Source organism: Phaenicophaeus curvirostris, chromosome 13 (assembly GCF_032191515.1).
Source record: "Phaenicophaeus curvirostris isolate KB17595 chromosome 13, BPBGC_Pcur_1.0, whole genome shotgun sequence".
Lineage (NCBI taxonomy): Eukaryota > Metazoa > Chordata > Aves > Cuculiformes > Cuculidae > Phaenicophaeus > Phaenicophaeus curvirostris.
The window spans coordinates 7740027-7758330 of record NC_091404.1 but is presented as its reverse complement, the minus strand read 5'-3'; the positions used below and the strand labels follow the sequence as shown (position 1 = coordinate 7758330).

At 44.4% G+C, this 18304-nt stretch overlaps 2 protein-coding genes across 2 annotated transcripts; one reads left to right on the top strand and one right to left on the bottom strand.

Moving 5' to 3' along the window:
- The first annotated feature begins 4958 nt into the window (after positions 1-4958).
- MCTS1 (MCTS1 re-initiation and release factor) lies at positions 4959-12387 on the top strand. The gene is made up of 6 exons (XM_069867355.1): positions 4959-5123; positions 6552-6704; positions 7150-7247; positions 8351-8484; positions 9507-9574; positions 11275-12387. The coding sequence occupies exons 1-6, from the start codon at positions 5113-5115 to the stop codon at positions 11354-11356; spliced, it is 546 nt and encodes a 181-aa protein (XP_069723456.1). The 5' UTR covers positions 4959-5112; the 3' UTR covers positions 11357-12387.
- A 1896-nt stretch (positions 12388-14283) lies between these two features.
- Positions 14284-15887, bottom strand: C1GALT1C1 (C1GALT1 specific chaperone 1). Its single transcript, XM_069867354.1, has 2 exons — positions 15745-15887; positions 14284-15672 (listed from the first exon to the last, which is right to left on the bottom strand). Exon 2 carries the CDS (start codon positions 15665-15667, stop codon positions 14711-14713), a length of 957 nt encoding a protein of 318 aa, XP_069723455.1. The 5' UTR covers positions 15668-15672; positions 15745-15887; the 3' UTR covers positions 14284-14710.
- Positions 15888-18304: the final 2417 nt, after the last annotated feature.

The window sequence follows — 18304 nt, the reverse complement described above, 5'->3', positions numbered from 1 at the left end:
GCCGCGCTCCCTCCGCCTCTCTCTCACCTACCGGAAGCGGCGGTGACCGCGCGCCACCGGAAGCGGAAGTGACCGGGGTGCCGCCCTCCGTGGGGCCGGGGCGCGGCCCCGGTGTCTCCGCTCAGCGCCGTGTGCGAAGCCGAAGGCCAAGCCCTGTTTCCCCCCTGCTGCGGGGCCTCGAGGCCGAGGTGAAGGCGGTACCAGCGGGGGTTTGGTTCGCAGAGGGAAACAAGTCGTAACTGTAACAAGAAGCGGAATATTTTTGATTTAAACTAAAGGAGAGTTCAGCTTCATCTAAATAATTGTATTCCTGAAAGGTAGACTGAAGGACCCTCTGACAGCGTGTTTGCTTTAAGGTCCCTTCCAATCCAAACCGTTCTATGATTTTTTAAACAGTGTTTTTTTAGGCACTGCTCCTTCTTTCGAGATGGTAATGATGTGGGCTCAGTCTGATCCGTGCCGAACAGGTATATGTCCTGTGATCCTCTTTGTTTGCAGTGTTTCCCCATTTCTAATACAAGGTCAGGCAAAATTGGAGCCAGCTCCAAATTAGCAAGAGCTTCAACTCTTGTGAAGTTCATAACATTAAAATTAGTCTCTGGAAAGTAATAGAATATGCATGAGAATTCTGGGAAGATTTATCCATATGCCTGTAGGTGGGAAATCCTTTCTGTCCCAGCTCCTGTCTGGCTGCACTTATTGATGGAAATCACTGCATTGTGCTGCCCAGCCCTGAGAAAGGATGCTCGCTTTCTAAAACTCCAAAACGAGTCTTAAGAGACTATTTGCTATGAAATGGAGAGGGTCAGATTTAGACTAGATACAAGGAGGAATTTCTTCACGATGAGAGTGGTGAGGCACTGGCCCAGGTTGCCCAGGGAAGTTGCAGCTGCCCCATCCCTGGAGGTGTTCAAGGCCAGGTTGAATGGGGCCCTGAACAGCCTGATCTAGTGGGAGGTGTCCCTGCCCATGGCAGGGGGTTGAAACTGGATGATCTTTAAGGTCCTTTCCAACCCAAACCATTCTATGGTTCTATAATTTTCAGTATTGATAGGGGCTCAGGGCTCTGCGCTGAACCTGCAGTCAGGTGGGAGGCTGCAGCCTCTTAGCTTGTTTGGAGAAGGGTTTTCTTACATTTATTCATACCTAATTATTCAGTGTCATCTTCTTTATACAGTCTTGCCTGTGTTTACCATAGCTCTGAATTGCCTACATTCTGACAAACCCGTCAATAAAAATGTAGGTGTGTTGAACTTTGCCTGAGTTTTTAGACATATGTAGGTTGGGTTGGAGAAATATTATACTGGTTATTCTGTTATGCTGCAAAATAAAAGCCAATTTCAAAAACCACATCTTGCAGTTGTGCCTGAGAAGGGATTTCATATGAAGACTGTGTGTTTGAAATCTAATGGCCATTTCTTCAGTGAAATTTTAGTGCCCTGCCAAGCATAAAACACAGAAGCGCTTACATAATAGAAACTTGGAACACTAAATTATATCCTTTGAACCATTAATGAACTTTCTTATGTTGAACTTAAATTTAGGAATGTACTGTTGTTTGTCTCATAATGGACTTGGATTTGGGTAAGGCCTAGGGTTTTGTTTTCTTTTAAACATTTGGAAGAAAAAATGGACATCATAGACGATTACTGGCTCTTCTATGATGCTGGTGTGTCTGTTACCAAAGGAAACATGAGCTCTCCGAGAGCATTGTTAGGAGTCAATCACTATTGAGAAAGCTACATAAAAAGTAACAGTGAGGTTTTGTTCCAGACGAGATTCTCCAAGGATTCCAGCCAAGAGCCTGCCCCTGCCCTCCTGACAGCAGAGCTCCTCAGGGAAGGCTGTCAACAGTTGCATATTTGGTAGAAAGAGATGCACTAACTTGTCTTGACAGGAACTGTGGGTCAAAGAGATATGAATGTAATTTTACTGAGGTTTTTCTGGAGCACATTTTCTGTCTGAGTAACTGGCTGGCACCTCCTGAGGCCTGAAATGTAATGCTAGTGCTGTGTAGAAAAGTACTTTCTCCTGCTTTTAAAATAAAACAAAGCTTCAGTCTGTTCTTAGAACAGATTGTATCCTTCCCAAGTACTAGTAAGTTACACTCTATGTCAGATGTAACAGAAATAAACAGGCTTTTCGTCTGCTCCCAGTAACTGTCATATTCAGTGAATCTAAATTAGGTAAGGGGTAGAGATTAAGAGATCTTAAATTTCTACAGATTTTTAATTTATGAAAAGGATTAGACTTATAGCAGAGGAGATGTGAGTGAGAGTCCCTTTTCCTGGTGAAGCAGGAGGGTTGCCCTGTCCATGCAGTCAGTGACTCTGTCTGATCAGTCAGTACACATAGCTCCTGACCGGTCACAGTCTGGGATATGTGGGAGAGCAGGTGAAGGCAACGCAAAGTGTTGGGGACCCAGGAGGAAGCAAGATTTTTCCTTTTTTTTTCCACTGAAGCATTCAGGGGAAGAGATTCTAAATTCTTCTGATTTATAGCATGTGATCCTGAAGGGTAGTTTCTGTCAGCTGTTTGCTGGATGTGCTCCTTGCTTTATTGGTCTTCCCCAGGTACCATGCTTTTAAACTTCTGCTACTTACACGTGACGCCGCAACCAGAGCAAAGCTTCCCAGCCTTTTTGGTGGTGAGCATGAACAATAATAACAGGAGCTGTATTACAAAATTCTAGGCTGGGTGCTCGGACCCTTCTTAAATAATCCATTGTAAAAGCAAATCTGGATTGGGCATGCAGTTAGCTGGCCTTGAAGTCTTTGCAGCTGCACCAACAAAAATCATTTGGAAGAGAAGAGGAAGATACTGAGAGCAGACTCAAGGTTAGCTCAGCCCTGAAGGGAGGCAGTGCTCCCGGGCAGCAGAACGGTGGTAAGAGCTCCCATTGACAAATCTTGTCAACAAATCATTTTGTTTTAGGCTAGCATGAAAAAGGGGTTCACATGGCTTCAGTGGGATGTACTGTATTTACTGGGGTCATCAAAGGTGAGCGTTTACCTCCTGTTTCTAACATTTTCCACTGCGGTTTTTAAAGATGTGAGCATACCTGCAAGGATTGTTTAATCAGCAAAGTATTATTTAATAAAACGTATTCTGAGGAGCACAGAAATGTCTGGAATAATTTGTTGGTGTGATAAACTCCCATGCTCACTTTCTAATCTGGGCATGAGCAATGTTGCTGTGTTTCAGTTAAAATTGAATTCTTGATTATAGATCAGTATTTTTAGTGATGCCACAGAGTAGGTGGAGGTGGTGTTCATGAGTTAAATGTGTGAGTATTTATATAATGCCATAGTTCCTGCCTATCCTTTTTAGAAGTTACTAGTGTGTCCCCGAGTCTACATTTCACTGTTTGAATAAATGATACTATGTATAAAGGCTTGTGTGTGACTGATGTATCCATTAGATTTTAATTAGTTGTCAGAGTGTCAAAGCTGATTAATTTGTTTTGTATGGGAAAAAGAATTTGAGAGTTAGCATGAATGATGACCTTGTGTTCTGCGTCCTCTCCTGATACAATATGCAGAATATTTCAAAGTGGAATATTTTGATTTAAGCTGAAGTATAGTTAAATTTCATCTAAGCAGTTGTGGTTTTTTTTGGAAGTTAGACAGAACATCCCCCTGGTAGCAAATTTTCTTTAAAATGGTGTTTTCTGGATGTCATTTGTTCTTTGAAGATGATAACACTCTGTGTGAAGTGTAATATGTGCTGAACAGATGTCTGTTCTTTTCTAATCGTCTCTGTTTGGAGTTTATCTTAAAAGGCAAGGTCAGGCAGAGCTGGAGCCAGCTCCAAATTAGCAAGTTTTGACTGTTGCGAAGTTTCTTAACATTAAAATTAGACCTTGGAAAGTAACAGAATTTGCATAAAACTTCTGGGAAAATTTATACATATGCCTGTAAGTGGGAAATATATTCTGTAACCAGCCTTTGTCTCACTGCACACAATTGATGGAGATCACTCCCACATGTTGCCTAGGCTTGATACAGGATGCTCACTTTCTAAAACTCTGTAACAAGTCTTTATCAACAAGTCAAGTCTCCAAGAGAGTTTTATTTGCCGGCATTTTTTATATGACTCCCTTCTCCTCTTTATGCCAGTTGTAACATCTCCATTCCCTAATAAGGAACGGGGCAGTCGCCTGTATGTGTGTGTCCGTGGCAACCCCCCCCCTTAAAGAACAAAACTGTGTGTGCGCTCTGCAGGGTCAAAAAGCAGAGTGGTAAATTCCATGTGTCCATGCTTCCCTATTAACATTAACAACTACTGCAGCCATCACCAAGCCAAACCTAGTTTGATTCCAATAAACACTGTGCAGCGTCCTCGTCTTCACCGGAGCCGGTCCTGCTGCCTGGCGGCTGGGATCTTCGCTGCAGGCCATGTTTCTTCTGCTCCTTCTGCACAAGGGACGTGGCTCCCTCACCCTGGCCTGCTCCAGTACAAAAAGCCTTTTCCTTCAGGATGCTGCCAACTGGATCATGGAATCATAGACTGGTTTGAGTTGGCAGGGACCTTAAAGATCATCTAATTTCAACACCCTGCCACGGGCAGGGACACCTCCCACTGGAACAGGCTGCCCAAGGCCCATCCACAGCTTCCCTGGGCAACCTGTTCCAGGGCCTCACGACTGTCACGGTGAAGAAACTCCTCTTTATGTCTGGTCTAAATCCGCCCCTCTCCAGTTTATAGCCCTTTTCCCCGTCCTACCACCTCAAGCCTTTGTGAACAGCCCCTCCCCAGCCTTCCTGTGTCCCAGGATCCCGCGTCCCGGTCAGACGGGGTGACTCCCTGCCCGCCGCCTCGCGGCCGCGCTTCCTCCCGCCTTTAACGACGCCGGTGACTCGTTAGCGCGGCGATCGCCTCCGAGAGGGCTCGTTTGGACGAACGGCGACCGGTTACCAAGGAGGGCGGCGGCGGCAGCAGGACCCCCGCGACCCCCGGCCGCGCGACAGGCCGCACGACAGGCCGCAAAGCGCGGCGCTTCCGGCTGGCGCGGAGGGGAGGGAGGGGAGGGAGCGCAGCGCCGGCAGCCGCGTGTGAGCGAGCGCCGAGGCCGCCGTGCCCGCGCCGGTCCCCCGCGCCCCCGCCCCCAGGATGTTCAAGAAGTGAGCGGGGACGGGGAGAAGGGGAGCAGGGCCGGGGAGTGGAGGAAAGGGAGAAGGGCCGGGGGAAGGGGGAAAGGGAGAAGCAGGAGGGGAGAGGGGGAGAGGGAGAAGGGGGAAAGGGAGAAGGGGGAAGGGCCAGGGGCAAGGGAGAAGGAAGGGGGGAAAGGGGGAAGGGCCAGGGGAAAGGGAGAAGGGGAAAGGGGGAAGGGGAAAGGGGGAAAGGAAGAAAGGCCAGGGGAAAGGGGGAAGGGCCGGGGGAAAGGAGGAAGGGCCAGGGGAAAGGGGGAAGGGAAAAGGGGGAAAGGAAGAAAGGCCAGGGGAAAGGGGGAAGGAAGGGGGGAAAGGGGGAAGGGCCGGGGGAAAGGAGGAAGGGCCAGGGGAAAGGGGGAAGGGAAAAGGGGGAAAGGAAGAAAGGCCAGGGGAAAGGGGGAAGGGAAAAGGGGGAAAGGAAGAAAGGCCAGGGGAAAGGGGGAAGGAAGGGGGGAAAGGGGGAAGGGCCAGGGGAAAGGGAGAAGGGGAAAGGAAGAAAGGAAGAAAGGCCAGGGGAAAGGGGGAAGGAAGGGGGGAAAGGGGGAAGGGCCAGGGGAAAGGGAGAAGGAAGGGGGGAAAGGAGGAAGGGCCGGGGGAAGGAGGAAAGGGGAAAGGGCCAGTGGGAAGGGGAATGGGAGAAGGGCTGGGGGGAAATGGGGAAAGGGAGAAGGGTTCGGGGAAAGGTAGAAGAGTCGAGGGAAAGGGAGAAGGGAAAAGGGCCGAGGGAAAGGGGGAAAAGGAGAAGGGCTGGGGAAAGGGGTAAGGGGAATGGGGAAAAGGAACCGTGGCTGAGGAACCGGGGCTGGAGGAAGGGAGAGCGAGGCAGGGGGAATGGGGCTGAAGGAAGGGGGAATGGTGTTGAGGCCGGGGACCAAAGAAATGCTGGCCTGCACTGCTTGGGTTCATGCTCACTGAAGGGGAGCAACCTAAGGAGTGACATGAACGAGTGGTGGAGCTGTGGGGTGGGACAGCGTGGTTCGGGTGAGGGCTCACAGCATTAGGTGCCCAGCAGAGCCTGTACCAAAAGCTGTAATGCCAGGGGTATCTGTGGGGCTCAAAGCACGCCACATGGGTCACACAGAGTTTTGGGACAAAGGAGCGTCTCGGTGAGGACTCCCTGCCCTCCCCAGCCCAGGGGTTGCAGAGGACAGCTGTGAGCCTTGTGAAATCTCAGGTTTGGAAGTTCGATTGCTGCGAAAGTAGCAAGGTTTTATGGCGAGTTTGTTGGCCTCTCTGAAGAGGCTTCTGGGATACCTTTGTGGGAGGTGTCCTTACCGATGGCAGGGGTGTTGGAACTGGATGATCTTTAAGGTCCATTCCAGTCCAAACCATTCTAAGATACAGCACCTCTGGGACAGCACAGCGAACATTTCTGATGTACTTTCACTTGCTTGACAGATTTGATGAAAAGGAGAATGTATCAAACTGCATCCAGCTGAAGACATCGGTTATTAAAGGCATTAAAAATCAGCTGATAGACCAGTTTCCTGTTATTGAACCATGGCTAAACCAAATTATGCCAAAGAAAGACCCAGTCAAAATAGTAAGATGGTAAGTTTCTTTTAAACTTTGCTTCCAAGGTGCTCGGATTGCTTCCTTTATGTGTTTGTTTTGTATAATAGTCAAACCTTGTGGTTTTGAACAGCATCTACCGTGTTTTAATAGATAATAGTCCATGTTATGTCCAGATCAGAAAGTTTGTGTGTGCTCATCGTACTTTTGAAGGTGTGCTGGTAGGGTATTGGAGGAAAATAAAAATGCTGCCCAGCAGTTAACATGCAGCATATTTAGGGACTCTCTAAGGATCAGCTTAATGTTTGAAGGCAAAAATTCAGCATTATGGATGTGAAAGCTCAAACTTTTTGATAGCTTGCAGTAGCACTTGTACTATTTTGAGCTTGAGTGAATTGACTTTGTGAAGTGAAATACTTCATTTAAATTGTGGAAGGCTTAGGTAGCTGTTGGAATAATGGTTTTTTTTGCTTTGATCTTGCAGTCATGAACATATAGAAATCCTCACTGTGAATGGGGAGTTGCTGTTCTTCAGACAAAGAGAGGGGATTTTTTACCCGACACTAAGGTTGCTTCACAAATGTGAGTTTCCTGAGGATGGTGGTAGTGGGGAGAGAATGGTGAGCATGTGATTCCACAGGATTTCTGTAGAACGGGATTAGAAAGAACTTAGTACTTACATGCATAAGTATATATTCCACAACAGATCTTAAAGATATACTATGCTTTCTCAGCTGTAATGTATTCCTTTGCTATTTCAGATGTCTGTATGGATAGCTTCCCCCATAATTAATGTAGCTAAGTTAAGAAATCTTAACTATTTTAAGAATCTGAGCTTTGATGTCTAAGAGCTAAATAGCGCAAAGCTCTGCAGAAATCTTGAGATAGGTTTCCCTGGGACCCTTCCTGTTGTTAGTCCCTATCTTTGTTCTCTAAAGTTTTTCCTTTAAACTCTTTTTGCTTCCTTCCAAATACTTGTAGGTTCTTACTTGAAAAGCTTTCTTTAATCAGGAGTTTAATTGTGTAATGTATACTTGTCTCCTGTAAAGAACTTGTGCTGCATGCTTTTTACTTTTTAACAATTTACTTGCATTATTTTTCTTGCTGTTCTCTCTGTTCTGCTTGATTGTGTTACTATGATTTGGATGAGCATAGAAGTCTCTAAAAATGTTATTTGGTCAAATCTCAATCTTTCAGATATTTCAAGAAGGTGTGCGTGCTTGAAGGATGGCTTGGGGGCTTGGAGGGCTGACAGCCTTCATTAATTTTGCCCATCTCTGCATTTTTTTTCCTGTTAACATTAAACTTTGCTTTTTTTTCATGTGTCAGGTTATACATGTAATTTAAGGGATTTAAGACTCCTTGGTTTAAGACCTCTTGGCATGTAGGCACTTGCATGATTGCTTTCACTGTGGGTGCTTGTTAAAATTGTCACTCAGCACATGAGTATGTGAGTATGCAAGAGGCATAGGCTTACCCTTTGGTTCTCAGATAAAAGATGTGGTGTGGGTGAACAATGCTTGCGTCCTTCCATCCCAGCAGGAGCTCCTGTAATTGTTTCTCAAACTTCCTGCCCTTGCAGTGCCCTATACATCTAATTGCCCCATCTAAACTGACTTGATAATGAGTTATGCATGTTTTCATCTTACCGTATTAATTGTAATACTGTATCTTTTCCCTCCTAGACCCATTTATTTTACCGCATCAGCAGGTTGATAAAGGCGCCATTAAATTTGTACTAAGTGGAGCTAATATAATGTGCCCTGGCCTGACGTCTCCTGGAGCAAAACTTTACCCTGCTGCTGTTGATACTGTTGTTGTATCCTTCTTTAACGATGAACTACTGCTTGCAGAGATGAGTTACATTTCTGTTCTTGTGTTCTCAGCTGATCAGACTCTGAATTACTTTGGATTTTAATGGTATTTGATGGAATAACAAAGAGCTGCAGAGGTTCAGATGTTGTTTGGCAAAGTTAAAATTGTTCTCTCTTTTTTTTTTTTTTTTACTTGCTGTGATTTTCCAAAAAATAACTATTCCTGCTGTACTATTGAGTGGGATTAATAATGTTCCATTAATCAAATTGATAAGTTGAGCTTCTTTGTGATTTAATGCAGAACTGCAAAAGTACATGAGGTACAGTGTAATTTGTCCGCTGTCTCCTTGTCTTGTGTCACCCTCAGTTACAGAAAAATTTGCTCCAGGGAATTTTGGAAAGATGGTTAGGATCAGCTTTGCTCTAGTCAGGGCTTGCTCTACGTGTCTGATGAAATTACCATATGTAAAATGAGGAAAGTATGCTAATTCACTGCTGCTCATTATATTACTGAGCAAGGAACCCTGAGCGAATACAGCATTAATAATAATGAGCTGTGTTCTTGTTCTTAGTTAAATGCTATAGAAAAAGATCAGTTAGTGTCACATGTTGCTAAGCTTTGATAAGGACACATCTGTTTTCAGTACTATTTTTCTAAATTATTCAGTACCTTGGAATCCAAAATGGCCCCACAAATGTGCAGTTTTGTTGCAGGAGAAGCAAGACTGTCCTCTCCCAATGTTAGGCACAAAGGAAGAAATGGAGGGTAGAGCTGGGAGATCTTTTTTGGTAATTGCTGTTCAAAGTTCATAAATGCATGCTTTGTTTTACACACTCTGATTCAATTAGTTAAATGCAGTGCATGCTTTTGCTTAAGTTAAGAGCTAGAGCCCTAGAATTACTAAAAGGGTAGAAGTTCAATGTGGCATTTTGAAAATTTTGTTAAGTTGTTTACTTGTATTGCTTTTAATTTTCTGAAATGGTTTTAAAAATAGATAAATCAGCTTTCCTTAGCGGTGATTTGTAGGCAATAATGGCAGAGGGAAAACAACACGCATTATGTGTGGGAGTAATGAAGATGTCAGCTGATGACATGTAAGTGTTTTAAAATTTGAAATACAACCTGTCCTGCATTGCTATTCCTGTGTTAGTTTGGAATATAAGCACCACTGTCAAGGTTACTGCATCCCTCTTGCAGTGTATGTTGTTCAAGTACAGAAAGTTTTAAGATTTCATTTTGTTGATTGATATTCAGGGAAGGAAATGGAGGCGGGGAATCTCTTTCCTTTGTTTACCACATAGAATCAAAATAGTTCTTTTCGTATGAATATGGACTTTAAGATGCACGACATTAGTAGTGCCATTGAATGCCGGTATTTTTTGCCCTCTCATCATACTTTCGCACAGGTCTTGCTGAACAAAGAAATATTTGTATAGGGTACTTAGTGCCCGGGCTGGGAAAGAGGCGTAATTTGAATTTGAGGGGATTGAAAAAGCTGAAGTGATTTTTGTCTGCAGGGACAGCAGAGACTGAAGTTGTAATTGTAGCACAAAGGAGAGGGGTGGCAATGTGTTGTGTTACAGGGGACACGGATCGAGTGGGAGTGCAGCAACCTGGATTTGGACCTGCTGTAGCTGATGAGAAATTATATTCCTCAGAATTCCTTGTAATGCCTTCAAAAGACTCCAAGAGTAGATGGAAAGACTAGCTACTTTTGTCCTGGTCCTGTGTCTGCAGTGATATACTGTGATCACTGCAAATCAAGATTGTCTGTATTCCTAATCCTAATTTCAAACTCAGCAGTCTTGCAGCTGAATATCCTGTTCCTGTGAGAAGCAGTGTGAACTGGAGAGGAAACTGCTATGATACCGATCTGTACAGCTGTTTGTATGATATTGTTTAAACCAGAAGATTGTGAAACAGTGATTTCAGTCACTCGGTGTGATTATGATACGTGACGTTTTAATGCAATTAACATAGCAGCATTTCCTTTCTTTGTTACTTTTGGACAAGTATAAGTAAAGGAACACTCAATGGAAATACAGTAAATTATATTCTCCAGGGGAATTAAATTTGTTTTCAGTCTAAGAGTGATGAGATTTGTCTTATTTATTGTGACATAACTAGATTTTTCCGTGGAGGAATGTACTGGAAAAAAAGACCAACACAAATCCAATGCAGTCACACAAAACAATTATTTTTAAAAGATGACATGACTTAAAATATAGAGAGGGATAGAATGTCTGTAACACTGCAAGTCCTTGGCACTTCAGTTTAGCATTTATAATTCTGTATTAGTGGGTTGATACCCTGGAACTAGCAGCAAAGAGGCTTAACTGCACTTGCTTGTGTTAGTGGCACACTTGGAACCAGAACTTGTCAGTTCCCCATTGCAGCCCTGTTACACAACCTCTGGTGTTGGAGGGGAGAGTCACTTACAGCTTCTGTGCTGCTTGGATAGAGAAGTGTTAAAAATAGAAGTAGCAGAAGAGTTGTCTGAAAAACTGCCTCCCACAAAGAATCATAGAATAACCAGGTTGGAAGAGACCCACCGGATCATCGAGTCCAACCATTCCTATCAAAAGAAGTAGTTAAAGATGTTGGGGAAGGTTGTTGACAGATGTGGATAGCAAATATTGTCCTGTTATTCAGCAGTGTGGGTACGTGTAGTAACAAATATTGTTTCTTGTCCACTTGCTGTTGAAGATCATGACTTTGTAGGTGATACTGTATTTTGTATTGCTCTAACATTTAGCCTAGCTAATACTTCTGTACTTTTTTCCTCCTTCTACAGTGAGAAGGTCAACAAAGGGATTGGTATTGAAAATATCCATTATTTAAATGATGGCCTTTGGCATATGAAGACGTACAAGTGAAACAAAAGGAACTGTGTTACTCCAAAGGAATGCACTTAGATTAAATGTGGACTGCTTTGTAATTCCTTGTTTTTAATGTGACTGAATGTACAAATTATTTTGTTCTGTGGCTATGCTAAATAAATCAAGTGAATGCGAAAGTACTGTTAGGCTACAATAGTTTTCTAGATTTCTTTTTATTGCAGTTCTTTTGTTTTGTCTTAAACCCAAGTCTTCAGTGACTGAAGCTATCTGATGGAAAGATTCTGCATGGACTGTGAGTAGACTGTTTGAAACAAAAAGGAGGAAAAAGCCAAGAAATGTTTACATTTTTATGCTCTTCTGAGAGTAATAAAGCATATGTGAAATACAATTAATACAGTTTATAAAACCTCTGAAACATTTCAGATTTTTTTCTTCTGATTAACATCTTGTTAGTCTACCTGTTTCTTGAGAAACCAGTTTTTTTGACATTTATTTTTTAACTTAATTTATTAACAGCATTAACTTCAGTATTTTACTTAAAGTTTTTCTCTTTTTAATATGCATTTATCTGTATAGGATTTATGAACTTAGACTGGTATGTGAACTAGAAATTCTTTTATGCCAGGTCATATCTGAAGAATATATGTTCAAATTTCTACCTGCCAGCACTGTTTGATATCAGTCTCCTTATAGTGGAGTTTATAGTCATGGTGGGCATACTCCAAATGGAGTGTTTGCCAACTTGGTGCCTCATGCTCTACTCCCTACTTGCCGCCTTATTTTAGGAGCAGAAACAAAATCACTGTTTAGCAAAGGCATGATAGCAAAATGTGGTTATCACTGTAGCCAGGAGCAGCTTCTATGGGTGGAACTTGAAAAGAGATCTCAGCTTGTGCACACTGCCACATGTATGCGTATCAAAGAACGGGTTAAAGAGCACTGTGTATTTGTCTGGAAAACCTAACTCTGTTCAGCAACTGCACTCCCAAAGCTATGCCTATGAAAAACAGCCTGTGCCATGGAATCGTTTAATAAACTAAGGAAACTTCAAGGTCTCCCGCTCAGAACTCTGTCTCTGGAAGCATTTATTAATATTTTAAGTTTCTGTTCCAACAGTTGTATTTTATAATGACAGAATGGAATTTTGTGTGCAAGTGCCTTGTCTCAGGGCTGTTCTGCATATTTGGTTTCCCGTCTCTGGGACCTTTATAGAAGACAGTGGCAGAGGTGTTCTCTGTCTGATCTAAGTCAAATTAAGACATGGGAGATGGAATGTGTTAACTAATAGGTGCTACTTTTAAACGTCTGTAAAATTAGTTACAGGATCGTACTTCTGACAATGACAGGGTAAATCTGAAACTATTTATTAATGTAGGAAGACAAAAATTAAGATGATGTTTACAGCAGCGTTGCAGAAAAAGAGTTTTGTCAAACCTCAGACCTTCCCTTCATAATGCTAATGGGCATTTTTATGCACCTTAAATACCACTATAAAAATACTAATTTCTTGTTGGTGATACGGTAAATCAATTTATGCTTCAGTGGTTCTTTTTTCCCTCAAACAAGGTAGTTGACTTATGTGACTGCCTTTTCCACTTTTGTCTTGCCTCCTGTTACGTTTCACTGTATCTCAAATCCGTGATGTGTGAGGTTTATTCTGGTTTGAATTAACTCCCATTCCAGCTCCTGGACTTGCCCTGTGACTGCTGGTGTTGCAGTGAGGTCAGAACTGTTTTTAATACCAAACACCACTGAAATCAAAGTTTTCCTTGCTTTGTCTGGCTCTGTCAGAGTATTTTAACCTTCTAAAAATGATCCTGTGTGAAGTTAAATTATGCTTAAATAAATTTGTATACCAGTTCGCTAAAAGTTGTCAAAAATGCTAACTGAAATGTTAACCAGGTTTTTGGCAGCAGTCAGAGATGTGTCAGCAGAGTTCTGACTGACATGGAGATGTGCAACAGGTGAGACACTGCCCCTTCCTGAGCAGCTGAGCTGTGGTAGCTGCGAGCAGTAGTCTTGCTGTTCTTCTCAAAAATGAAGGACCTGATGCTTAAAACAAAAAACGTGTGGGTATTTTCACCAGCGCTGAAGCAGCTCTTCTGCTTCCCTGTCTGTCCCTTTGCAGCTCAAGAGAGGATGAGGAATAACAAATGGCCTGTTGAAGAAAGGCCAGGTAAGGTGGTGTCTTCTCACGTCTTCTAGGGATACTGTAGCAAAACCTGTGGCAGTCCTGGAGGTTGTACCTGTCTCATCTCCCGAAACATCCATGTCAGATCAGTGAATTCTAAATGAGGTAAGTCATTGAAGGACTGCTTCTTCGCTCTTGTTGTGAGTGGAAGGGAGTGTGGCCTGGTAACTTGCAAAACTGACTACAAGTGCACCCCACTGTAAGAAAACCCCAACAAACAAAACGCAAACAAAGCCAAAACTTGCCACACAACCCCACCAGCCAAGATAGGAGTGCTCTGCTTATCACTTTGTTGTTTACATAGTACCCGAAAAAAGCTGGAAGTGCAAGCAGGTGTTGCTCTTTCTGTATCTTGGTGTTAAAAAAACAGCTGTAAATGCATCTGTTACATGTGTACTGACAGATCACCAGCTTCTTCCTTGTCAATATCAGCTCTGATAACAGGAGTGAGAATACAGAACCTTCTAATACACTTCTGTATGAATGGAGATTTAAAATGAGTAATTACTCTTGTGCTAACAGGCCACTTGACCGCGTTAATACTTACTCAAATATGGTTATCTCTTTCTTTTGTCTGCTTAAGAACAGCAGTCCAAAGGTCACTGAGTATCACTCAGCTACAACTTCCTAACAGATCTCATGATCTTGCTTCCTGCTAACCCCTTAATCGCAGGAGGCTGTACATACAGCGACAGGTGCTGCATGAAGAGCACGGCTCAAACTTGTCTAGTTCAGAGGAAAGGAAATAGCCTAAAGTTAGTCTGAGACCAAATCTGTAGTCAGTTTTATTAGTACCTCTTAGAAAGATATAAAGACATTCTAGAAATGCCTGGAAGAGTTGAAAGAATAAAAATCTGCAAAAATATATTTTTAACAGTAGACTAAAGTTCATTTGCATTTTCATTAATAAATATTTACATATACAACCCTCCCCATATAAACTTAGTTTCTTTTTATGATAAACATTAACAACTTCTTCATCATTTCATTCCAGCACCGTCAAAGCCAGAAGCATTTATGTATAAAAGATCTAGAAAAATGTTCTCCTTCCACTTTTGAAGTCAAATGCCTTACTGAACTGCATTGTGCAAAAAAAATTGTACACCAGTGCCACCAGGTAAAAACCCCAAATCTGTCAGTACAAATGCTTGCCATGAGAAAAGCAGCCTCCACAGTTCCAGGCCTTCTCTCAAGAGACCTCAGTCATTGTCCGAGCCTGGAGGCGGAAGAAAGACGAGTGCATCGTTGTACGTGTGGCCGTAGGGTCTCAGCCTGTAAACGCCGTACATCATCACGTGCATTTGATTGGGGGCCAGCCCACTGAATGTGACAGCCATGTCCGAGCAGCAGCCATCCACCACCTGCTGAGGGTGACTGGACATTGCTTCCTTAATGAGCGCACCGACAGACTTAGTGTTAAAGATGTCTTTTCCTTCTGAATCTTCCGCGTTTTCGGCAAAGACTCCGGTATACTTCAGGCAGATTGCAAGCTGCTTATCCTCAGCAACTTTCCAGATCATACCTCCCTGCTCTGGACACTTGTCAGAGTCTTCTAGAATGTGGGAGAATCGTCTTAGTGATTCAATGCTTAACACTATTCCTCCCTCCCCGTTTACGTACTCAAGGTCACCAGACTTCACGGTATGGCCAATATAAAAAGGCTGCGAGGGGTCCTTTTTCAGTAAGAAATACTTGAGATTTTCAATAATAGCAAACGTTTTTGGATATGCGAGAAAAAACCAGTTGAATTCATCTTTATAGTGCTCATAAGTTATTTTGTAAGCTTTTCTCATCATCACCCACATATCATTTGTGTTGAGGGGCACAGAATCAAACACTTTGACGTTTTCCGAGCTGTAGAATTCCGCCCTGTCACAGTGCTTGCTCCACGTTTCTTTCACTGCAGCCCACTGCCCCAGATCTTTCGGCTTCACAAGGATGATACAATAAACGCGGACACTTGTACTGAGCTCCGCGCGTTCACCTTCTGAAAGGTTTAAGACATCTTCTTTGTTGGGAGCCTGGATGTGATGGTGCTCGTGGTGATGCGCTTTAGTCCCGTGGCCCACCTTAATGTGTCCGAGGAGCGTCACCAACATGCAGAAGGCTCCTCCGAGCACCACGCCCTTCACGAAGGAGCTGCTTTCGGCAATCATTTTTCCTAGAGAGAAGACACGCGGTCAGAACTCGCAGCAACGCGTTTGTTACCGCGGGTTCCGCACGGTTTTAATACCTTCTTCGACTCCTAAACTCGGCTGCAGTTCCCTGGCGCGCCGGGACGCGGCCGGCGGCACAGCCCGTCCCCGATCCCGGCTCTCGTGACGCTAACGGTGCCACAAACCGGCGCGACCCCTCAGAGGTGCCGGTGCTCCCCTCCCGCTGCCCGGCGCGGCCCCGTCGCCGACACCCACCCCTTCCGGTCCCCGCCGGAAGCGCCGCGCGGCCGCTCTAGGCGCCTCGCGCTCGTTGGTGCCGCGCGCCTCCTCCCGCCCGCGCGAGCGCCACCTCGCGGCGCGCCCTCCCCTCTCCCCCCTCTCCCTCTCGATGGCGAAGGGGAGGCAGAACCTGCATCAAACCAGATCCAGCGTCAGACCCGCCGCTGGGGATCAGGCGCACTCCCTGCATCGCCGAACCACAGCAGCAAACTGTGCTGCAAACACGCTTGCTGCTTTTCCTTCCCCCAGCGTCGAGCGCAGCGCACGCGCGCGCATTTAGTTACTATCTAAAGACTAAAGCCCAAACAGTTTTCTACTTCCATAACTTTGTTTTTCCTTCCTGAGCTCCAAATGGAAAGCAATCTGTCAGAGCCACCTGCTACACATCGCCTCTCACGAACTGAGATGACACCTGGTGTGCAGGAGCGTGGTTTAGAATCATAGAATCACCAGGTTGGAAGAGACCCACCAGATCATCGAGTCCAACCATTCCTATCAAACACTAAACCATGTCCCTCAGCACCTCATCCACCCGTGCCTTAAACACCTCCAGGGAAGGTGACTCAACCCCCTCCCTGGGCAGCCTCTGCCAGTGCCCGATGATGCTTTCCATAAATTTTTTTTCCCTGATGTCAAGCCTGAACCTCCCCTGGTGGAGCTTGAGGCCATTCCCTCTTGTCCTGTCCCCTGTCACTTGGGAGAAGAGCCCAGCTCCCTCCTCTCTACAACGTCCTTTCAGGTAGTTTCTGATCCAAGCCAAGATGCCATTGGCCTTCTTGGCCACCTGGGCCGCTGCTGGCTCATGTTCAGTCGCTGTCAACCAACACCCCCAGGTCCCTCTCCTCCAGGCAGTTTCCAGCCAGACTTCTCCTAGTCTGTAGCTGCTCAGGGTTGTTGTGCCCCAAGTGCAGGACCCGGCACTTGGCCTTGTTAAACCTCCTGCCATTGGTCTCAGCCCACTGGCTGTTAGAAATGTTACAAAACAGTGATTTTGGCTGGATCCGTGTATGTCCGGAATGGCTCCTTTCTGCAGAACTGAACTCCATTTACACACTGTGACAGGAAAATACTGTCAGTTTGTATGTTGGGGTTACCACATCAAGGGAACATCTGTTACTACATCAAGGGAACATCACTCATCCTGTCTTTTCCCACCTGGCTGCTCTTAAGGAATAAATGGGTGGGCACTCAGGTGGTTATCACATACCAGAGATTGGAGGTCAGTTCAAAGTTTGTTTTACGTATCTCTTGCTTGCAGAATCAATTGTGGCTTTCGGTGCTTCAGCAGTTGCTTGATCATGTATGTTGGAGAGATTTGAATGAGTTGCAACTCACTGCTTCAGCTGATGCTTCAACAAATTGCTTTCCTGCTTGACTTCAGTGAGATTCTTTCCAAGGCTCTGACAGAATGATTAGTGTAGCTACAGATCTCGACTGTCGCTTTAATATGTTTTCAGCATGGCTTTTATCCAGCAGCAGATCAGTGAAGAGAAAGTTTAAGCAGCATTTAAAGCGTGCTATAAACCTGAAGAGGCTCTTCTGGCTTCTGTGTGGCTTGAAATTTTTGCTTCATGTTGAAAGGACTAAAATGGCATAGTGATGCATAAGATCTCACAACAGCCATTGCTAAATATTCTGGAGCTGTATTGGAACACATTTAGACACGTGTACTCCTGTATACTCCATCTCAAATTGCTGTAAGAAACTGTTTTTAAGATCTGCAGGATATCATTGTTCAAAGTCATTCTGTCATGGGCTGAAAACCAGCCAAATATCATAACCAGGAAAGAGTCACCTCTAAGATGGAAGTTAAGTGAGGAAAGCCAAGGCAGTTGCTCAGACACGTGTCAGGAATCATAGAATCATTTAGGTCAGAAAAGACCTTTAAGGTCATCAAGTTCAAAACTTAACCTAACACTGCCAAATCCACCACTAAACCATGTCCCTAAGCACCACATCTGTGTGTCTTTTAAAAATACCTCCAGGGATCATGACTCAATCAATCCCCTGGACAGTCTGTTCCAACTCTGAACGGGAGAACTGGCTCCTCTAAGATCACTGGAAACAGCTGTGCACTAGTTTTATATCAACAAACGTAGTCATGTACGCACACAGAGTGTCAGCTAGATTTCTGCTTTGAGTAGTGACTTGCTGTCCATTGAGATGTTCTTTAGCTGCAGCTTCACCCCTTATTTGCTACTGATCTTTTGTAGTGTCTGTATCATACTTTCAAACAACAGTAGCTTTTGAAACCTCCAGGCCTGTGCTGGCGTCTAAACTGCTGACAGAGCTGACAAGCTCCACAGCTTGTTGCTTGTCTCGACAGACAGCTGAATGCCTGCTGTGTTCTGTTTGTCT

Coding starts and splice junctions, on each gene's coding strand:
- C1GALT1C1 (XM_069867354.1), bottom strand. CDS start 15,667: ATGATTGCCGAAAGCAGCTCCTTCGTGAAGGGCGTGGTGCTCGGAGGA.
- MCTS1 (XM_069867355.1), top strand. Junction 6,705..7,149: donor CCAGTCAAAATAGTAAGATG/GTAAGTTTCTTT, acceptor TTGATCTTGCAG/TCATGAACATATAGAAATCC. Junction 8,485..9,506: donor CTGCTGTTGATACTGTTGTT/GTATCCTTCTTT, acceptor GGTGATTTGTAG/GCAATAATGGCAGAGGGAAA.